The sequence below is a fragment of the Giraffa tippelskirchi genome, chromosome 12 (genome assembly GCF_054371585.1).
Source record: "Giraffa tippelskirchi isolate mGirTip1 chromosome 12, T2T-mGirTip1v1.2.pri, whole genome shotgun sequence".
Taxonomy (NCBI): domain Eukaryota; kingdom Metazoa; phylum Chordata; class Mammalia; order Artiodactyla; family Giraffidae; genus Giraffa; species Giraffa tippelskirchi.
The window spans coordinates 103,352,120-103,373,234 of NC_137286.1; the positions used below are offsets into that span (position 1 = coordinate 103,352,120).

Consider the following 21,115-nt stretch of genomic DNA (forward strand, 5'->3'; position numbering starts at 1 on the left):
GTTCCCACCACGTGGTCTTCCAGGAAGGAAGTATCATAGACTTTGAAACTATTCTCTTCTCAGAAGAACCCTCACCTCTGATCTTCTTGGGAGAAAATGTTTTAAAAAACCGATAAGCAAATCGTTAATTTGGAGGCCATAACTTGGCTGACAAAGGTCCATCTAGTAAAAACTATGGTCTTTCTAGTAGTCATGTACGGATGTGAGAGTTGGACCAGAAAGAAGGCTGACTGCTGAAGAACTGATGCTTTCAAACTGTGGTGCTGAAGAAGACTCTTTAGAGTCCCTTGGACAGCAAGATCAAACCAGTCAATCCTAAAGGAAATCAGCCCTGAATATTCATTGGAAGAACTGACGCCGAAGCTGAAGCTCCAATACTTTGGCCACCTGATGTGAAGAGTTGACTCACTGGAAAAGACCCTGATGCTGGGAAAGATTGAAGGCGGGAGGAGAAGGGGATGACATAGGATGAGATGGTTGGATGGCATCCCCAACACAATGGACATGAGTCTGAGCAAACTCCAGGAGATAGTAAAGGACAGGGAGGGGTCGCCAAGAGTCGGACACAACTAATCGACTGAACAACAGCAACGATACTACAAGAAAGATACATTTAAATAAGTGCCTTCTATTCATGTTATATATTAAGTGCTCAGTTGAATAAGAAAAATTAAATCCATTCTTCTTGACCTAAGAAGCCTGAAAATAGTAGGGAGCCTCACAGCTTTCTGTCTTATAGGCAGGGGAAACTGCAGCCTTGACATGCAGCAATCTGGTTTCCGGGAAGAACTGGAGAGGTAAGGGTGCAGGTAGCACTGGCTGAAACACAACTGTCAGCCACAGTCTGAACAACCTGAACGCTGACAGCATTTACGTGCATTCAAATGGACCCTTTTCTTTGTACCCAGATGGCGCATTGACATAACTGCCTTCATGAAAAGGTCTTTTGACGACAAATGCATTTTAGTTTTTGGAAGAGGGGGCATTTCTTGTTGGGCATAATTGATAAGGTTTAAATATCCCCTTTCTTCTGGTAAATCCAGCTCTCAACTCATCTCATGTGGGGAATCTCAGGGTGTGGGGAGCGGTGGACTGAGACCCTGGTTTTGAAGGTTGTCCTCATCTCCTAGGGGCTCCCGAATCACCCCTCTGGGGTCTCCTCCCTCTGGGTCCCCCACCTGCTCGTCCGTGTGATGGGTATCCTAACACAGCAATGGCTTCCATCTGGTTCCTGGAGAGGTGGTCAGTCCAGCAAGACAAGCTGACTGTGTGCGTGCCTTAGCTGCAACTTGCTGCTGCCTCAGCCCAGTGAGGGTGGGGTTTCCATAATTGGCCAAGAATGTAATACTGTTTATTTGAACCTTGGATGCTTTTATGAGCTTATGCAGGTGTCCAGTGTTGGACCACATACTGTATATTTATCTATAAATACCAGGAGCCCAAGTTCCCTTCTGAGGTTGGTCAATGAGGAGGAAGAGGGGTGAAGCTGGACTTCCTCCCAAGAATGAGGAACTGAGTGAATCAATCTATTAGCAGCACCTTGTGGGGACCGGCTATGAATCCAAGGATGTTATTCACTCACAAGACATTGTTGACTGAGTAATACTTAACCTAAAGTAGAAAATAATCCTCTGATACATGCCCCAAATAATAATAGACAAATGGCTAAAGCAGTTGGAATAAAATTCTTATTAAAATGTTTCCATCTATACTTTGGTCAGATTTCACTTCTGAGAATAAATGTATGTATTATGGAAATGACAGCCTAAATTAATAAAAACATAGGGAAAAACTGTAATAGAAACTGGAAATTTCTGCAACTTCTGCCCAATCCAGAAATTTGTAAGATATTAGGTGAGACATCACCTATAGGACCAGGAATTGAGAGCATTTCCTAGGTAGTAGTAATAGGTTTGGTTAAATAGGATTGTGACTTCTGGTCACCATTTTCAAAGACAAAGAATCACTCTGACTACAGGGACTAACACACAACCTAAATGGACATTTAATGAACATTTAACAAATAAACATGTTTGATGCTTGTGATAACGATAAGTGCTTTACATGTTTGGGTCAGCATGGTAAAATACCTGTAGGTCTATATCAGCCATGAGATCACTGGTCTAAGGTCCAAAGAAAAATAATACTTCATATCAGTGTGTTTACATGTTAGATGTAATCAGGGCTCTCACTCTCTCCACATATATCAGCATGTGTCATATTTTGTGCTTTTATTTTGTTGGATTTTTTCCTTTTTTTTGACTGCACAGTTTGGGATTAGCAGATGTAAACTGTTGAATATTATATGTGAAGTGAAAGTCGCTTAGTCATGTCCAACTCTTTTCAACCCCAAAGACTATAGAATCCATGGAATTCTCCAGGTCAGAATACTGGAGTGGGTAGCCTTTCCCTTCTCCAGGGGATCTTCCCAACCCAGGGATTGAACCCAGGTCTCCAGCATCACAGGCGGATTCTTTACCAAGCTGAGCCACAAGGGAAGCCCGAATATTAGAGAATAGATAAACAAGGTCATACTGTATAGCACAGGGAACTATATTCAATAGCCTGTGATATGCCACAATGGAAAAGAATATGAAAAAGAATGAAAGTGAAAGTTTTAGTCACTCAGTCGTGTCTGACTCTTTGCGACCCCATGGATTGTAGTCCGCCAGGCTTCTCTGTCCATCGGTTTCTCTAGGCAAGAATAGTAGAGTGGGTTCCCATGCCTTTCTCCAAGAGATCTTCCCAACCCAGGGATCGAATCCCCATCTCTTATGTCTCCTGCATTGGCAGGCAGGTTCTTGACAACTAGTGCCACCTGGAAAGCCCCTTAAAAAGAATATATATATATGTGTGTGTGTGTGTGTGCGCGCGCGCGTGCTAAGCTGCTTCAGTTGTGTTGATTCTTTGACCCCATGGACTGCTGCCTGCCATGCTCCTCCGTCCATGGAATTCTTCAGGCAAGAATGCTGGAGTGGGTTGCCATTTTCTCCTCCAGGAGATCTTCTTGACCCAGGGATTGGACCAAGGGCTCCTGCATTGCGGGCAGATTCTTTACCATTGAGCCACCAGGGAAGCCCAGTGACATCTTGGTGGGACTAAAGTCAGCCAGGGCAGGACTGTTTACATCACAAGCACTACAAACCAGGGTTCATCTTCTCCACAAAGAGCTAATTGTTAAACGTTTACCAGCAGACCGTTGGACACGCCTAACTGAGACGAGGACTGAAAAAGAGCATTTTCAGATGGAGGGTGCCAAGGACTTCACAGCTGAGAAAATACTTGAACTGGGCCTAGCATGCAGAAGAATAATGTCTGGGTTTGGAAGCATCTCCTCATGGACTCTGCTGTCTTTTGCCATTTTTAAAAATCAGTCAGGGATTCATTTCTCTGCTCTGGGTTTTGGAAGAAAAATGACAGTGGGAATCGGTCCGTGAGGCACTCAGTACCCTCCTGCATGTCCCTCTGAAATCACAGAGGAAGCACACAGTGGTGACCCTGTGCACAGGGATCAAACCAAGTGAGTTCAACTCAGCAGAGGATTTTTAAGGTGAGAGGAGCACAGCAAGAAGCTGATCAGGGGCTTTCCTGGTGGTCCGGTGGGTAAGACTCTGCGCTCCCAACGCAGGGGTTCTGGGTTCAATCCCCAGTCAGGGAACTAGATCCCACATGCCTCAACTAAAAATCCCACATGCCACAGCTAAGCCCTGGTGCAGCCAAATGAATAAATAAATAGACATTTTAAAATAAATAAAAAAGAAGCTGATCAGCACCGCAGATAGAATTCTCCAATCCTGGATATTTTCCTTTCCAGCTCAACCTAAACTACCCAAATGAACAGAACAAAGCTTATCCATCAGAAATTATCAAATGTGTTAATTTGCATTAAAAGAAAAGAAGTTTCAGGGGCAACGTAGGGGTAGGGGAGTAAGAAGTACAGACTATTAGGTAAAAAAAATGAGCTACAGGACATATTGTACAGCACAGGGAATACAGTGAACATTTCATAGTAACTATAAATAGAGTATAGCCTATAATAATTGTGAATCACTATACTGTATACCTGAAACCTATGTAATATTGTACAGCAACTATACTTCAATTTTTAGAAAATAATAAATTTTTTAATTAATTAATTTTTAAATTAAAGGATAATTACTTTACAGAATTTTGTTGTTTTCTGTCAAACCTCAACATGACTCAGCCATAGGTATACATATATCCCCTCCCTTTTAAACCTCCCTCCCATCTCCCTCCCCATCTCACCCTTCTAGGTTGATACAGAGCCCCTGTTCGAGTTTCCTGAGCCATACAGCAAATTCCCGTTGGCTAATAATACAAATTTTTTAAAAAGAAAAGTTTCTTCAAAATCATGTGGCTATAAAAATCAAATGAGCTAATTCCACATCAAAAAGTTTTTTCAACTTTAAAGTATTATATTCAGAAATATAGAAACATTAAAATATTTGTTAAAAACTTCATAGGAGGGTCTACAGTCTCCATTCATTTTATTTTCTTTATGTTCTAATTACATAAATTGCCTTTAAAACAGTTATGGAACCATTGAATGTTTATAAAGGACTCTTGTCCAAATAAGATGCTATGGACTCTTGTATGTACATGAACAGCCAGATATAAATACTAAGAGATCAATGTTACATCCATAAAACAGGAAAGGGAGACAGGCTTTTTTGTACACCCTCTGATAGAGGATTTCTAGGCAGCTGGAGCATCCGGGGAGATTACTAAAACTACCTATATTTGACTTTGGCACCTTTTTAAAAGTCAGAAGAGGCCTTTGCAGAGAGCCGTAAAAAGTCATTACATATGCAGAACAATTGAGGCTCGTCAGCATCTGGGAAGGACACACATCTGTCTCTGTTCCTTTTCCAACTGTCTCCTTGAATGGACTTTTATGGAGGTGGGGGAGGTAGGCGGGTATCGTAAATATCCTGTCCTATTGGAATCCCAGCACTCACAATGGCCCTGTGATTATAAACACTGAGATGCTGTTTAGGAAAGAGGTGCACTCAACTAAGCAGAGATCTTTGTGTCAGTGGCCTCGGTGTGGGCCACAGGCCAGCTAATCACATTACCGCAAAAGCCAAGAGGTGGCCCACAAGACAGTGGAATAAAGAGCAGGGAAAAGCAAGACTAATCTTATTACAAGGAAAGCTAAGAGAGACACTGCGGTTCCAGAGCTGCTGGAAACGCCCCGTTTTCCCAGGGCTGGGTCACCTGTGTGTTGGGGCACTAGGGCTGGGTCAGGGACTTTGTTCAGCCCCCTAAAGGGCTGGCCCTTGTGGGCTCACTGAGACCTTGTCTTCAAGGACTCTCCATCAAAAGCCTCTGGAGATGCTGTTTTTCTTCATCATCCTATTTTCAGTTTGCATGCATGTGTGCCAAGTTGCTTCAGTCGTGTCCAGCTCTTGGCGACCCCATGGACTGTAGCCCACCAGGCTCCTCTGTCTGTGGGATTCTCCAGGCAAGAATTCCGAAGGGGGTTGCCATTTCCTCCTCCAGGGAATCTTCCCAACCCAAGGCTCAAACCCACATCTCTTACGTCTCCTGCATTGGCAGGTGGATTCTTTACCACTAGCGCCTCCTGGAAAGTTTACTATTCCCTAAGCTGTCTAAAAGGACCAAGTCCTCCAAAAACTTGAACAGAAAGTCAAGCTTTTTGTGTCTTCTGCAACCTTGAAGAAACAAGACAAGTAAAATCTGAGGAAATCCACTAGATCAGTGTGGATTTACAGATCTCAGGCTCAATGTGGTCTACAGATCTCTGGGGGGCCCAAGACATTTCCAAGGGGTCTCCCAGTTCTCTCTTTTTTAACTGCATACCTGTGGGAGGCTGGCCTTTCTTATATGCTTCACCTCAACCAAAACACTGCAACAAATTGAAGCAAATATGAGAACCCAGCTGTAAAAGAGATCTGCAAACGAGAAAGCAAGACGTGACAGAGGTCTGCAAAAATGGAAAACAATGATACCCTTCTCACTGTTTCATTGTTTAAGAAAATATAATTATTTTAAGTAAAATATGTTAACACACAGAGGATTTATTTACTGTTACTTTTCAGTGAATTAATAAAACTTTTAAAATTTCTGGGTGTTTGTTTCAAATATAGTATATATGAAGTAGATTTAACCCACATAAACAAAAGCTCTTTGGTATCCTCAGGAATTTAAAGAGGTCCTGAGGTTCCAAAGTTTCAGAATTGCTGCACTAGGAAGACATGAAAATACTAAACTGTAAACATTATTCACTACTCTAAACCTCAATTTTGAAGATGGCAGGTTAACTTAAACACTTGGACAGCAATAGGGATTTCCCTCAAAATTCATGAAACCCCCTAATGCCAAAGCCTCAGGTCAGCCTTTGACGACAATGAATGCACCAAGAATGAAGAAGTGTAAGACTCCCCTCAAGATGAGTCATTCACCCAAGAAGACGAATCTGGAGACAAAGCCGAGTTGTACTGTTACCTGCCCCCATCAGTTTCACTCTTCACTGACTGAAGGACATTGAAGTTGGTGGCAATTTGAGACTGTTACAAACAAACATTTGTTTATAGGGTTTTGTGTGAATGTCAGGTCTTTATTGCTCTGGAATAAATGTCCAGCAGTGTAATTGTTGGGCTGTGTGGTACATTTATGTTTAGTTTTTTAGGCAACTGCCAAACTGGTTCCAGAGTGGTGGTACCATCTTATGTGCCCATCAGTCAGTTTCTCTGCAATTTCACCAGCACCTGGTATTGGTTTTGCTTTTTATTTTTGCCATCCTGGTCAGTGCAGAGTGTGATCTCATTGTGGTTTTAACTTGTTTTGCTTTTTGCCTATGCACTTGCAATTGCTCCAGCATCACGTTTTGAAAAGGCTATTCTTCCTCCATTAAATTACTTCTACAACTTTTTCAAAAATTGATTGTGTGTGGGTCTACCTCTGGGTTCACTGTTTCACTTCTATTGATCTACATATCTGTCCTTCCACAAATACCACACTCTCGTGATTATTATAGCTATGTAATAAATCTTGAAGTCAGGAAGACATCTCAATGGGTCACATTTTGAATATTTATTTATTTAAGCTGAGTGCTTAGTCTTCACATGTAGTAAGTACATTGTAGAAAGCATCTGAGCTTTTTTTTTTTTTTTTTTAGTTTGCTGTATTGGATCTTCCTTGAGTCATGTGAGATCTTTCATTGTGGTGCACAAACTCTCTAGTTGTGGCTCTCTGGCTTCCAAGAGCGCAGGCTGGGTAGCTGTGGCCCTTGGGCTTGATTGTACAATGGCACGTGGGAACTTAGTTCTCCAACCAGAGAAGGAACCTGCGTCCCCTGCACTGCAAGGCAGACTTCTAACCACTGGGCCACCAGGGAAGTCCTTGCATTTTCTTAATATCTTGTCTATGACAGCAATTTAAGTTTTTCTTGAAATTCACGCTTTTCCCAGATGCTGCCATTTACTCTGTGCAGGTAAGTTTATTGCTCTGAATCCCAGTGTCCTCTTCTGTGAAATGGGGGAGAACAGTCCATCATCCTTGGGGGTTTGTTCCTGCTTTGCAGGAAGCCCTCTGGTAAGATTGCTTGAGATTACCTGTGAAATAGACTGGCACAGTCCCAGGTGTGCAGTAAAGATCAGGTGCTCCCTCCTCGTTTCTCTTTGCTCAGTGTAATTCTGTAACTTCCGCTGATAACACGTCAAATTGTTCGTTGTATTTCTGTAACTGGTTCTCATTTCTCAAACCTGGTGCCATGTGAAGTATCAATACTTCACAATCAGTTCTTTTGTAACAATCTCTAATGCAGGGGATATACATGTACTATATTAAAAAGACTCTTGCTCCTTGGAAGAAAAGCTATGACAAACCTAGACAGTGTATTCAAAATCAAAGACGTCACTGTCGGCAAAGGTCTGTATAGTCAAAGCTATAGTTTTCCCAGTAGTCATGTACAGATGTGAAATTTGGATAAGAAAGAAGGTTGAGCACCAAAGAATGGATGCCTTCAAACTGTGGTGCTGGAGGAGACTCCTGAGAGTCCCTTGGACTGAAAGGAGATCAAACCAGTCCATCCTAAAGGGACTCAACCCTGAATATTCGTTGGAAAGACTGATGCTGAAACTGAAACTTCAATACTTTGGCCACTTGATGCAAAGAGCTGACTCACTGAAAAGACCCTGATGCTGGGAAAGATTGAGGGCAGGAGGAAAAGGGGGCAACAGAGGATGAGGTGGTTGGATGGCATCACTGACTCAATGGACATGAGTTTGAGCAAACTCTGGGAGATAGAGAAGGACAGGGAAGCCTGGCGTGCTACAGTCCATGGGGTGGGTCACAAAGAGTTGGACACGACTGAGTGACTGAACAACAACCACATACTAACCAATATCAAAATCTAGAAAGGCAGGCTAACCTGAGTTTCTGACTGGCTGACAGCTGTGATGATCTGATTTTCGAAAGGACTCTGCCTCCCACATGGCAAACCATAAGGGCCTCCAGAGGCTGCACTTGCAATAATAGTAAAGTCACTTCCCTCATCACTCAATCTCCTCCTCCTTGCCCTTCAAACACACATCAAGTGTAAGACAGGAGTTTTATTCTAAGTACAAAAAAATCAATATACTTAGAGTTTGCTGTTTTTTGAACATCTGAATGTTCTGCTGTGAGCTACAGCTTTCTCTGTTTTATGTTTTCTCTTTACAAAGCATTATTTAACCTGGACTCACAGATGTGTATTTGCAAACTGTTAATTCAGCGAAAATCACTGCTGTTGACATATTTAGATGTTTTATTCCCTTACATATCTCTAGTTTCTCCAATATTCTTTACATAAGTATGAGTTATATGGTCTAGCAATTCAGTGACATTACAATTATGCCCACAATGGCTGTTTTAAGAGTGATATATATTTTTTTATAGACAATACGAAGGAAATTATGTTTCCCATAAACATTTAAAGGCCCTTTAATTAACTTTTTTATTGTAACCTTTTAAATTGAGAAATATAAAACCTATCCAGCAAGGTCTATATATGAATATCCAGTTTAATAAATAATCATACACTATATACCTGTGCATTCACCAATCAGGCTGGTAAACAGGACATTTCCAGAACCCCAGATGTCTTTATGTGTCTCTTCTCGTTCATTTCCCCTTCTCACCAGCCTGTCTTCTATTCTGCTGTGCTGTGGTCAGTCGTGTCTGGCTCTTTGCGACCCCGTGGACTGTAGCCCACCAGACTCCCCTGTCCATGGGATTCTCCATGCAAGAATATTGGAGTGAGTTGCTATTTCCTCCTCCAGGGGATCTTCCCAACCCAGGGATCAAACCAAGGTCTCCTGCATCTCCTACATTAGCAGGTGGATTCTTTACCCCTGAGCCATCAGGGAAGCCCCCACCTTCTATGATGATCCAACAACTGATTGTTGAGTTTAGCATATGTATACTTGTCACTCTTCCTATTGTTTTATTTTAACATTTATGTATGCATCCTTTAGCAACAGTTTATAAAGTGTGTATGCATTCTTGTTACTCTTTTTATAGCACTCTTTTGTAATATTCATCCATGTTACTGAATGTAACCATGGATACTTCCTCTTCATGGCTGTATAATTATCTAGTCTATCAATGCTCAACTACCTACTGCTACCAAACACCTGTATTGTTTCCAGTGCTTCATTGTTGGGAACAATCTTGTTGGCACATTTATTTGTACTTGTGTCCAGGGACCCATGTGCATGAATATCTCTGAAGCTCAATTTGTGGGTCATGGCATTTATATGTATCTTTACCTTCAGTCAGAGCAGGACTGTTTTTCCAAGTAGTTATTTCTATTAATGTTTGACAGGTAATATAAGTAGCCAGTACTGAATTTTAAAGAAATAAAAGAGATATATTTGTTTTCTTCCTTCCTCACATCAACAACCCAGTTCTATCTGTATTTTTTCTCCCACAATCTCTTAAGTTTTAAACAGACTGCAAACATGATAACTTATGGAGAGCAGTGTTCAGATACTCAGTCAAGAGAGGTGGTCAAGCTGCAGGACTGAAAGCTAGTTTTAAACCCCGAGCAAAATTTACCTCTCAAGTGTTGAAGTATGGAAGGGGAAACTTAGAGGGTCTGTGGTCTGCAATCTACAGCATTTCTTTATTTCTAAAATATACATTGCTTAAAAATAAAATGAGTGCCATAAAAGTGACATTTATGACATCTTTTTCAAGTTGTCCTTCTGAAACATTTCAGAATTTCAAAGACCCCAAACCCTGAGCAACATGGTAGGCTACCAGTTAGAAAATAGAGAATTTAAAACCAACTTTTCGGGAACTCATCGGGCCTGTAAATCAGGGCACACCTATCTATATTGGACCTTTACGTCCCAGAAAAAGGATATAGTTCAGTTACAGGTAAATGTTTAATGGAGAAAAGGATTAGTTCATGCACCTGGCCCTGGGCTGAGTCAGTCGTGTAACCAATGCAAACATTTTCTCCCTACTTCCGTCCTCTGCATCCTGGCTTCTGACTGCAAATTTCCTTATGTAAAGCACCCACTCTTTGCTGAAACTTACTCTTTTAAAAAGTTTCATATTGCTCCACGTTTCAAAACCTTTAGAAATCGAAATCCCTTTCTCTTTTTTAAACTATTTATTATTTCAAAAATACATAAAAATAAATAGTAAAATGAACCTCAAGTGCCCACCACTCAGTTTCAGTAACTATCCATTTATGGTCAGTTGTTTCATCTCTGTCTCCTCCAGCCACCACCAGGGTTACTTAGAAGCAGATATAAATTATGATTTAGTCTGTGATACTTCACTATATTTCTCTAAAGGATAAGGACTGAAAAACACCCTTTAGTACCATTACACACAGGATTCCCTGGTGGCTCAGCAGTGAAGAACTCACCTACCAATGCAAGTGACACAGGTTTGATTTCTAGGTCAGGAAGATCTTCTAGAGAAGGAAGTGGCAACCCACTCCAGTATTCTTGCCTGGAAAATCCCATGGACAGAGGAACCTGGCAGGCTACAGTCCATGGGGTCACAAAAGATTCAGACATGACTTTAGTGACTAAAACAACAACCAGCACCATCACACACACACTGACAATAATTCTTTAATTTCATCAAATACATAGAATGGATATTCTCTTGGTTTGATACTAACTTAAAAAAAATAATTCTTTGTTTGAAGGAGGATCTAAGCAACATCTATGTATTACAATTGTATAAATTCTCCTTAACATTTTAAAAATATGGTTTGTACACAAGCAAGAACAAAGAAAACCCTGGAAAAGAACAAAGACCAAGAGAAGAAAGGCTAGCCTTACCACACATGAGAGGGTCTTATAAAGCTCCTATAATTAAAACATTTTAATTTTGGCCCAAAGACAGGCAGACAGACAGACCAGAAAAGAAAGTCCAGAAATTGATCCAATTGCATGTGAGAATTTAGTATGCCATAAAAGAGACCATGGGAGCTCAGATGGTAAAGAATCCACCTGCAATACAGGAGACCCAGGTTCAATCCCTGGGTTGGGGAAGATCCCTTGGAGAAGGGAATGGCAACCCACTCCAGTATTCTTGACTGGAAAATTCCATGGACAGAGGAGCCTGGCCAGTTATAGTCCATAGGGTCACAAAGAGTCAGACACGACTGAGCCACTTTCACACGCTAAAGGAGAGAGCTCAAATCCATAAACCAGAAATGGGGGAAAGTTCACTAACTGTGTTTTCAAAATCAGAAGTAAGAAGAAGTTAATAAATTTGCTTATATAAATGAACAACAGGGAAACAATTTTTACATGGCATATAACCCTATTACAAAGTAAAAAGACAAAAGACAAATTAGGGAAAACATTTGCACTCGTTATCACAGGGAGTTTTAAAGGTCAAAAAACCTATGGGAAAATGGATGAGAAATTACATGGTTCACAAAGACAAGGTTCACAAAAACGTGGTTCACAAGATAAGAACTGCAAGTGGCACTCAGTCATGACAAAGTCCTCCACCTCACTCATATCGAGAGAATCCCAAAGTAAAATCACACTGAGATACAGTTTCTGCTGGCAGCTTGGCAAACATACAGCAGTTCAACAATATACAATGTTAGCTAAGCTGGGAGGCAATGCTTCTCATACATTTATGGTGGGAGGGAACCTGGGCAATGTCTTGAAAAGTTATCTATGACTTTCCTCTTTCACCCAGCAATTCCCCACCTACAAAGGGATCGTCCAAAAGTACACTCATCAAAATATGAAAAAAAATATATGCACTACTTGCAGTAACAAAAAGAACTCAAATGGCCACCAGGAGAGGACTGGTTGAATAAAACGTGGTACTTTGAAGCTATGCAGCTTTGCAAATGGTTGAGGAAGATCTCTTCATACCATGGAAGAATCTTTAGGGTATATTGTTACTGTAAAAAGCAAGGCAGAGAAAAGTGTTTACTACATGCTGCCACTTGCCTAAGGACAGAAGACACATGCTGATTTTTAAAAGGATGAATCTGATGGTTTGTAAACAATATCTCAATACAACTCATAAAAATACACAAAAGTATTTTTAATTAAAAAAATTTTTTTTCTTTGCACAGAAGAATTTTAAAATGGAAGAAAGAAGTCGTAATTCTTTAAATGTTTACTAACAAAAGAAAGAAAAAGATAAGCTGAAGGGCACAGGGATAAAGGTAGACTTTTTTTCATACACTACATTCTGTAGAATTTACTTTGGCGCCATTACATGTTTTATTTTTTTATTTTCTTAAGGGATCATTTTATTTTTTCTTAAATTTAATTTTTATTTTATATTGGAATATATTTGATTTACAATATTGTGTTAGTTTCAGGCGTATGGCAAAGTAATGCAGTTAAATTTATACATTTCTTTTCAGATTCTTTTCCCATTTAGATTATTACAGAGCATTGAGTAGAGTTACCTGTGCTATACAGTAGATCCTTGCTGATTTTCTATTTTATATATAGTGTGTATATGTTAATCTCAAACTCCGAACTTATCTCCCCCCTCACCTTTCCCCTTTGGTAACCATAAATCTGTTTTCAAAATTTGTAATAAGTTCATTTCAAAATTTTGTAAATAAATTCATTTGTATCATCTTTTTAGACTCAACATATAAGTGATATATGATATTTGCCATTCCCTATCTGACTTACATCACCTTGGATCATCTGGAGCTACTAACTATTTTGTGGAACTTCATGAAACAAGATTAAATCAAACAGCAATTCCTAAAACTAGAAACAAACAGGCCAAAGTGTGTGCCGCCCAGTGTGGAACTATTGCAAGTGACTTGAAAGCACTGTAAGCTGGCTGCACATCCTCAGTGGGATGTGCCCAAAGGACAAAAAGCCCCGGAAGCCAAGCCTCTTGAGGCTTTCAGTCAACATTCTGTTGATGATCATGCTCTTACTGTCATTCTGAGACTTGTGTCTAGGTAGTAACATGTGTGCTTCAGTTGAGTCCGACTCTTTGCCACACCATGGACTGTAGCCCACCAGGCTCCTCTGTCCATGGAATTCTCCAGCCAAGAATACTGGAGGGGGTTGCCATTCCCTTCTCCAGGGGATCTTCCCGACCCAGGGGTTGAACCGGGGTCTCCCAAGTCTCCTGCATTGGCAGGTGGGTTCTTTACCCCTGAGCCACCGAGGAAGCCAGAGAGTAATGCAAGACAAATCAAATTATGCTGGTAGATTTGAGAACTTTTCGCTGTGATTGAAAGAAGACATGATGTAAGACTGACAAAGCAAAATTCCTGTAAATCTTGGGTTTGAATCCCCATATCAGAGGATTTTATGGTTATTTAATCTTTCCTAAAGAACACATATTTTCTAGCTCTGTCCAGGGAAAAGGCCTACAAACAGTGACCCACCTGGTGGTAATTACCACTCCCAACACTCAGACTGTTATCTCTACACAGCATATCCCACTAAAAACAATCAGGAATCCTTGCAGAAATGGCCCCTTGCAGATTTGGGCCAGGAAACCTTTACAGATAAGCTAGGAAACTATCACAGGCTACTCAGGTCAAAGCTAGGACAAGTGAAACGTATTTTTATATGGATGAAAAGTGCAGTGGGTTGAAAAAGGTCAAATATGTTTAAGCCCCTGAGTTCTCATTGATACAATAGCCCACCAAAACAATTACTCATTTGATTACCTTTGAATGATATTAAGGAACAAAATCTTTATTCCCTGTTGAATTGCTGAATCAGGGGACACAACCAAGTATTTGTCCCTCTTTTCCTATATGATCTGGACCTGAGAGAAACCAAAGAATTGATGAGGGAGGTTTTCCTTTGCAGCATTCCAGCTAGTCAATGAAGAAGGAATGATAGAATATCACCATCTTGCAACTTGCAATTAAATTAACTGCTAATTTAATTAAGTAAATTAAAAAATCTAGACAATGATCATCAGTGGTCAGTTACATTATACGAAGAGAGAAAAACATTTTACATTTGCTAATGGAAATGCACACACACCCCTAACCAAGCCTCTAGAACTGGAAATACAAGGGGCAGAAAAGCATGTTAAAGGACTCCCACAAGAATTCCATCATCAATATTCAGCCTGCAGCAAACTTTCAAAGAAAAACAACTCCATTTCTGGTGAAGGTAGGGTGCAGCGAGGGGAATGGGAAGGGGACCTAGAGATTAAAAGACACTCAAGAGATATATATGCCAATGTATGGACTTTATATCTTATATGGATTCCAAATCAAACAACCAGACTGCAAAAAAATATTATTAGGCAATCAGAGAAATGCAAACGTTGGCTGGTTATTTGATACTGAGGATATGATTGTTCATTTTTTAGGTACGATATTATTGTGGGGTTTTTAGAGTTCATTTAGAAATATTTATTAAAATGTTTACAGAGTTTGAACTATCTGGGCATTTGCTTCAAAATAACCTGGGAGGAGGGGTAGTGTCAGAGAAGATGAAACAGGCTTGGCCATGAGGAAACTGGGTGGGGGGTAGGTGGGTGGGCGTCATGATGCTGTTCTCTGTGCTTATGAATATTCTAGGGTGTTCAGTGAAGACTCAACTTGCCGGCCTACTCAAGATCTTTTTAACTTGAGCAAGGCAGATGGCAGTACTGGGTCCCTGGAGGGGAGTTTAGACAGAACAAAAGGGCAGTCTCAGTGCTTCCCTTTGAGGGGGCCACCTACCAAGCAGGGCATGTGGGACCAGACACAGATTCTGATCCATACAGAATGACCAAGCACTATTAGGAGCTGAGGAGGCGGGGGAGAGCAGGAAACACATCTAGACCTTCCCATCACAAGATAACAGATCTCAAATACCTGGATAACAATCTCAGCCCAGCACTGAGATGCACGACTTAGATACCAGGAGCAAAGGAGGGCAGAGTTGCCTGAAGAATAAAAGATGCCAGAAATCCAGCTTGGCTTTTATCTACTGGAAACTGAACTTTCTCCCTCTGCTCCCATCTCTGCCTGCCATCTCCTCCCCTCACTCACTCCCACATCCTTGCCTCCCCATTTCCTCTCCCCTCCCTCTTCCTCCCTCCCCCCTCTCCTGCCAGCATCTGCGGGTCTTTCTCTGGCCCTGTCCCTTCTCCGGGATTCACACCGAATCCCCCCTGTGGAGGCAAGTCCTGTGCCCCTTCCCACAGCTCCTCCCACACCTGGGCCAGGTGCCCAAGTGTCTCTTTCACAAACCCGAGGGGCTGTAGTCTTTGCTCTGTTCCCCTTTTCATGTATCTGTCTCCTAGAATGTTTCATCGAGAACCCCAAATGAAAAGAAACGACTTCTCTCCTGCTCAAGATGGTTTCATAAAGGCTACCCAGCTTCAGCATCTCTGCAGACATATCCTGTAACAGACCAGGGAAACCCAATCATGTTTCTCTTTTCTTTGTCCTTCTCTCCTTCTTTCTTTCTTCTTTCTTATCTTTTTTTTTTTTTTTTTGAGGCTGCTGGTGTGACTGCAGCTGGGATGCACATGTTACAAGTTTTCAGGAAAGCTGATTCAGAAAGACCACCCTGAGAAGCTTCAAGCCTTGAACTGGCGCTGAAGTGTGGCCCACCAGGACAGACTGTCCAGCAGAGGCGAGAGCTGGGCCAGGCTGAGGGCCAGGCCTGGGAAGCCCCCCGCAGAGCACTCCCCCAGCTCCCATGTCCCCACAGAGCGGTGGGTGCACCCAGAAGAGCTTATGATTACTGTTATGGAGTAAACTGTGTCCCTCCCAAATTCACACGTTGAAGTCTTGGCCCCTAGTATCTTAGAAGGAGACTGTATTTGGAGACAAGTGGTGGCTCAGGTGGTAAAGAGTATGCCTGCAGTGCAGGAGACCTGGGTTTGATCCCTGGGTTGGGAAAATCCGCTGGAAGAGGAAATAGCAACCTACTCAAGTATTCTTGCCTGGAGAATCCCATGGATAGAGGAGTCTGGGGGGCTACAGTGCATCAGGTCACAGAGAAGTGGACACGAATGACATTTTCACTTTTCTCTAAAGATGTGATTAAATTAACAATGTGTGTGTCCTCAATCACTCAGTCGTGTCCGACTCTTTGGGACCCCCTGGATTGTAGCCCACCAGGCTGCCCTGTCCATGGAAGTCTCCAGGCAAGACTACTGGAGTGGGTTGCCATTCCCTTTTCCAGGGGATCTTCCTGACGCAGGGATCGAAGTTGCATCTCATGCACTGCAGGCAGATTCTTGACCGTCTGAGCCACGAGGGAAGCCCAGGGCTCTGCTCTATTTCCCCCAAATTCTTTGTGTCTTTGAAATTATCTGCACCCTTGGTATTTGTCTGTGGCTAAGGACGGTGCCATTCACTTCTGCATCTCCACCCCTAGTACAGTCCTAGCCCACGGCAGGTACTACCTGAATGAACTGGAAGTCCTAAACCAATGTTGTTCAGGATATATGGACAGTGAAATTGCATGTCATTGGTGTAGGAATTCAAGATGTTTCCTAAACAAACAAGGAGATCTCATCTATATTTTTGGTACTGCATGCAACACAGGAGACCCCGGGTTCAATCCCTGAGTCTGGAAGATTCCCCTGGAGGAGGAAATGGCAACCCACTCCAGTATTCTTGCCTGGAGAATCCCAAGGACAGAGGAGCCTGGCAGGCTTCAGTCCATGGGGTTGCGAGGAGCTGAAGACAACTTAGTAAGTAAAGCACCAGGTGTAGGAATTCGAGATGTTTCCTAAACAAACAAGGAAAGCTTATCTATTTTTTTGGTACTTCTGTTATAATCTCCATTTTTCAAATTTGGGAGGGGCAATACTCTATCTGTCTCACTGGGAAGAGGGGAGGGCAGGAGGGAAGGAGAAGCAATGGGAGGAGCCCCAGGCACACCACCTCGGTCATCCTCATACCCAGCCCCGGGGGCGGGGACGTTCTTGTCCTCATTTTACAGATGAGAAAACAGAGTCTTGGAGATGATGCCAAGTGTCCAATGACGAAGTTGAGAAGAGATCAAAAACCTGCTGTTGGTAGAGGCCAGCACAACACTGCGAAGCAACTTTCCTTCAATTAAAAATAAATGAATTTGAAAAAAAACCTAGGGAAAGTTTGTTATTATATATCCCATCCAATTTCTAATGTTTGATTGTCTTTTAAAATATAATTTGGCATTATTTATAGTAAAACAAAAAAACCCCAACTGTCTAATTGCAAAGCCCACACCCATTCCCTGCTCTGCTTTCCCCCTGCACAAAGCGTTGGTGTTTCAGGACCAAAGGCACGAGATCCCCACGGACTCACTTCTCTTAAGATCTTTTGAGCGGGTGAGCTGCCTGCCTTTGGGTTCTCTCTAGCTGGTCTTTGCCGTTTGGAAGACTCAGCTCAGCACCACTTCCACAAATGTTGCCAAACAGTCAGCAGGAAATTTTAAAGAGGAAAAAAAACCCAAAAAAACCCTGCTGTATCAGTTCAGGGGCCTCCAATTACTCATCTGCCTTATTAATATGAATGTGACCTTAGTGGGATTTTTTGCAGAAAAGCCTGGCTGCCTTTCCTTCTGAGCACAACCGGTGAGGCCCTCTGACCTCAGACAACGTGTGTCCGAGAACCGCCTTGGCTTTCTTCGGTACTGCCATTCTCCCAGAGCACCCCCTACATGGGCTTCCTAGCTGGCTCAGCGGTCAAGAATCCACCTGCCAATGCAGGAGACATGGGTTCAATCCCTGGGTCGGGAAGCTACTCTGGAGAAGGAAATGGAAACACACTCCAATATTCTTGCCTGGAGAATCCCCTGGACAGAGGAGCCTGACGGGCTACAGTCCATGGGATTGTATGAGTTGGACACGACTTAGCGACTAAACAAGAACAAAAACGACAACATCCCATTACACAGATCCCTGGGGAGAATTAATCTGTTAAAAAACAGGAGTGTATACATGTATACAATTCCCTAACACGTCCCTGCCTGGTTGCCTGGCCTACGACAGGTGCTGGTTACATCTGTTGAGTGAATGGAGGGTCCACACCAACATCTCAGGGCTGGACAGTCAGGAATGACCACCTTCAGCCTCACCTTCACAAGCATCTCGCCTCACCCCCCATGGCTACATGGAGCACCCCTGAGGAATGTTGCTCCCTCGGGTAAAACCTGCCTCCTGACACCTTTCCGTGCTGATAAGTTGAGCCTAAGAGGCATTTCTTCCAGGAACAAGTGCCCTTCAAACCCCGTATTAGTGCAACCCCTCAAGTCCATTATAAAGGAATTTGTAGGGGAGTGGAAGGCTGACTCTAAGATCTCCCGGCCTCCGGCCATGAATCTCTAGATGTCACAGAGCCCTGGCACCCTGCCCTCTTCCCCCCGACACCCCGCCCCCCAGCCTGGAATGCAGGATTGTCCCTGGGCCCCACTTGCCCCTCCCCCCACCCCCACACCATCCCCCCATCTGTGTGGAGCCTGTGATGTTTGGGCCGGGCTGGCCTGCTGGCACCCAGGAGTCCAGGCAGTGCAGGCCAGGCGCACCCCCACGGCTCCCCCATTGATCCCCGGCACCTCACGGGCCCTCGCTGTAAATGCTTTTATTTTCGCTTCAGTTTATGGCCTCCCCTTCCCAAGGATCACAACTTGTTTAAACCAGCTCTAAACAAAGGCTCTGGTGATTACAGACCCGCGGCTCATTTTATGGGGGTCTCCCTTTGTCCATTTTCTCTCTCTGTCTTCCTCCCTCCCCGCCCCCGCCGCCAGGTACTCGGTTCTGCCAGCAGCTGCCCTGCCCTCGTCTGGATCCCCTCAGCCCTGGCTGCTCTGACAGGGGGTGGTAGGGGGTAGGGGGCGGTGAAGCCACTAGGAACCTGCGTGTCCCAACCGTCCTGAGCTCCGGTTTCAGCCAGGTCCTCCGCTCCCCTCCCAGGAGTGAGGGGCCTCTGGCCACATCCTGGGGTGGGGGGGTGGCACCGGCCCAGACCTCGGCCCTTCTGTTCCCCTTCCGCACTGTCCTGGCCAACCCCACCCTCCACCCAGCTGCTGTGGGGTCAGCCAGGGCCGGGAAGGAGCCAGGACCCTGCTCCAGCCCCAGGCCTGCCTGCTGTGGGATGTCCAGGTTGGCTGCCCAACCGCCAGCCCTGGCAGCTCCCCAGGCATGGCCTGCTGGGTGGGGAGCATGGGCCCCAAGCTGGCGTCCTTCTAGTCTGTAGCTGGCTTGCTGCTTCTGTGTGTGCATGTTCGGACACTAAGTCATGTCCGACCCTTTAGCAACCCCATGGACTGTAGCCGGCCAGGCTCCTCTGTCCATGGGATTCTCCAGGCAAGAACGCTGGAGAGTGGGTTGCCGTTTCCTACTCCAGGGGATCTTCCCAACCCAGGGATTGGACCCGAGTCTCCTTCATTGGCAGGCGGATTCTTTACCACTCACCCCCCTGGGAAGTTCCCGCTACTTCCTTAGGTCCAGCTAATTCCCACTTCTGGGCCTCCCCTGGGGAGCTGGAAAGGGCAGAAGCATGGAGGGAGCCTGGGGGACCCCAGAGCACGAAAGCCCTGAGGTTCCCTGGGGCTCGGGCAGCACTGGGGGTGGGGACTGTGGCCACTGAGCAGATGTGGTCACCCTCCAGGGCTCCGCAGACAGAAGGAAAGACAATGAGGCCTGAGAAGGAGACGCTGTGGAGTCCTGTTGCCTGTCTGTGTCTCAGCCTGGGGATTCCTACTTGCAGAAGGCATTTGTTCAAGGGATCCTCAGGAAAGCCTTTGAAGGAAGCATCTAGCGCTGAGTGGGGAGAATGTTTGCTAACCAGCCTGGCCGGGAGAGAAAGAAGACTGCCTCCATCTGGTTCCCGTCCTGGTCACTCAGACACACACAGGTGGCCTCAGCATGACTCAGAGTATGCTCCAGGGGACAGAAGAAAGGCCATCATGTGGGATAAGCCTTTTTCCCATCAGGGTCGCTGGTCATCCCCTCTCCAGGTGGGACACTCTATGCAGAACACCTGGAAGGCAGAGCTACCCAGAACTGGAGCTGACACTCAGCAGGTGTGTTTGAAAAATAAATCATAACCTGATTCCCTCCTCAGTTTCCAGGCTGCAAAGTGAATGACATGCGAGGACAAGCACACAGTAATTGCAAGGAAGCGCTAGACTTGGGGTGCAGTGGGAGCCCAAAGAGGAAATCCCCCCCCCCCCGTTCTTCCATCTCCCAGAGCTCCAGTCTCTGAATTCCAGGCCGGTGAAGGAAAAAAGAGCTTCAGAGACCAGATCCCAAAGTTGCTCCAACTTTTATATAACCCATCATAGGAAGATTATGGGGGCTTCCAGATGGCCCTAGTGGTAAAGAACCCGCCTGCAATGCAGGAGATGCAAGAGATGGCGAGTTCAACCCCTGGGTCAGGAAGGTCCCCTAAGAGTAGGAAGTGGCAACCCCCTCCAGTATCCTTGCCCAAGAAATCCCACGGACAGAGGAGCCCGGCGGGCTACAGTCCATGGGGTGAAAGACGAAACCAATTTTCCCTAAGGAAACAGGAAAATATCTTCTTGACCTTGAGCTCTGGAAACTTTTCAGATTCATGGAGACACAAAGTAGAAGGATGGTTGCCAGAGGGTGAGAGTTAGTGTCTAATGGGAACAGAGTTTTCGTTTGGGAAGGTGAGAAAGAACGGTTTATAGCCAAGGAC

At 44.1% G+C, this 21,115-nt stretch overlaps 1 protein-coding gene and 1 non-coding gene across 2 annotated transcripts in view; one reads left to right on the forward strand and one right to left on the reverse strand.

Moving 5' to 3' along the window:
- Window positions 1-19,674, reverse strand: part of GTF3A (general transcription factor IIIA) — a 48,059-nt gene extending 28,385 nt beyond the window's left edge. Inside the window, exon 1 of the mRNA XM_081547294.1 lies at window positions 19,204-19,674. Within this exon, the coding sequence (XP_081403420.1) occupies window positions 19,204-19,674 (471 nt within the window). The remainder of the gene's footprint in view (window positions 1-19,203) is intronic.
- TRNAG-CCC (transfer RNA glycine (anticodon CCC)) lies at window positions 3,586-3,658 on the forward strand. The gene has a single exon. It is a non-coding gene; the product is annotated as a tRNA-Gly (tRNA).
- Window positions 19,675-21,115: the final 1,441 nt, after the last annotated feature.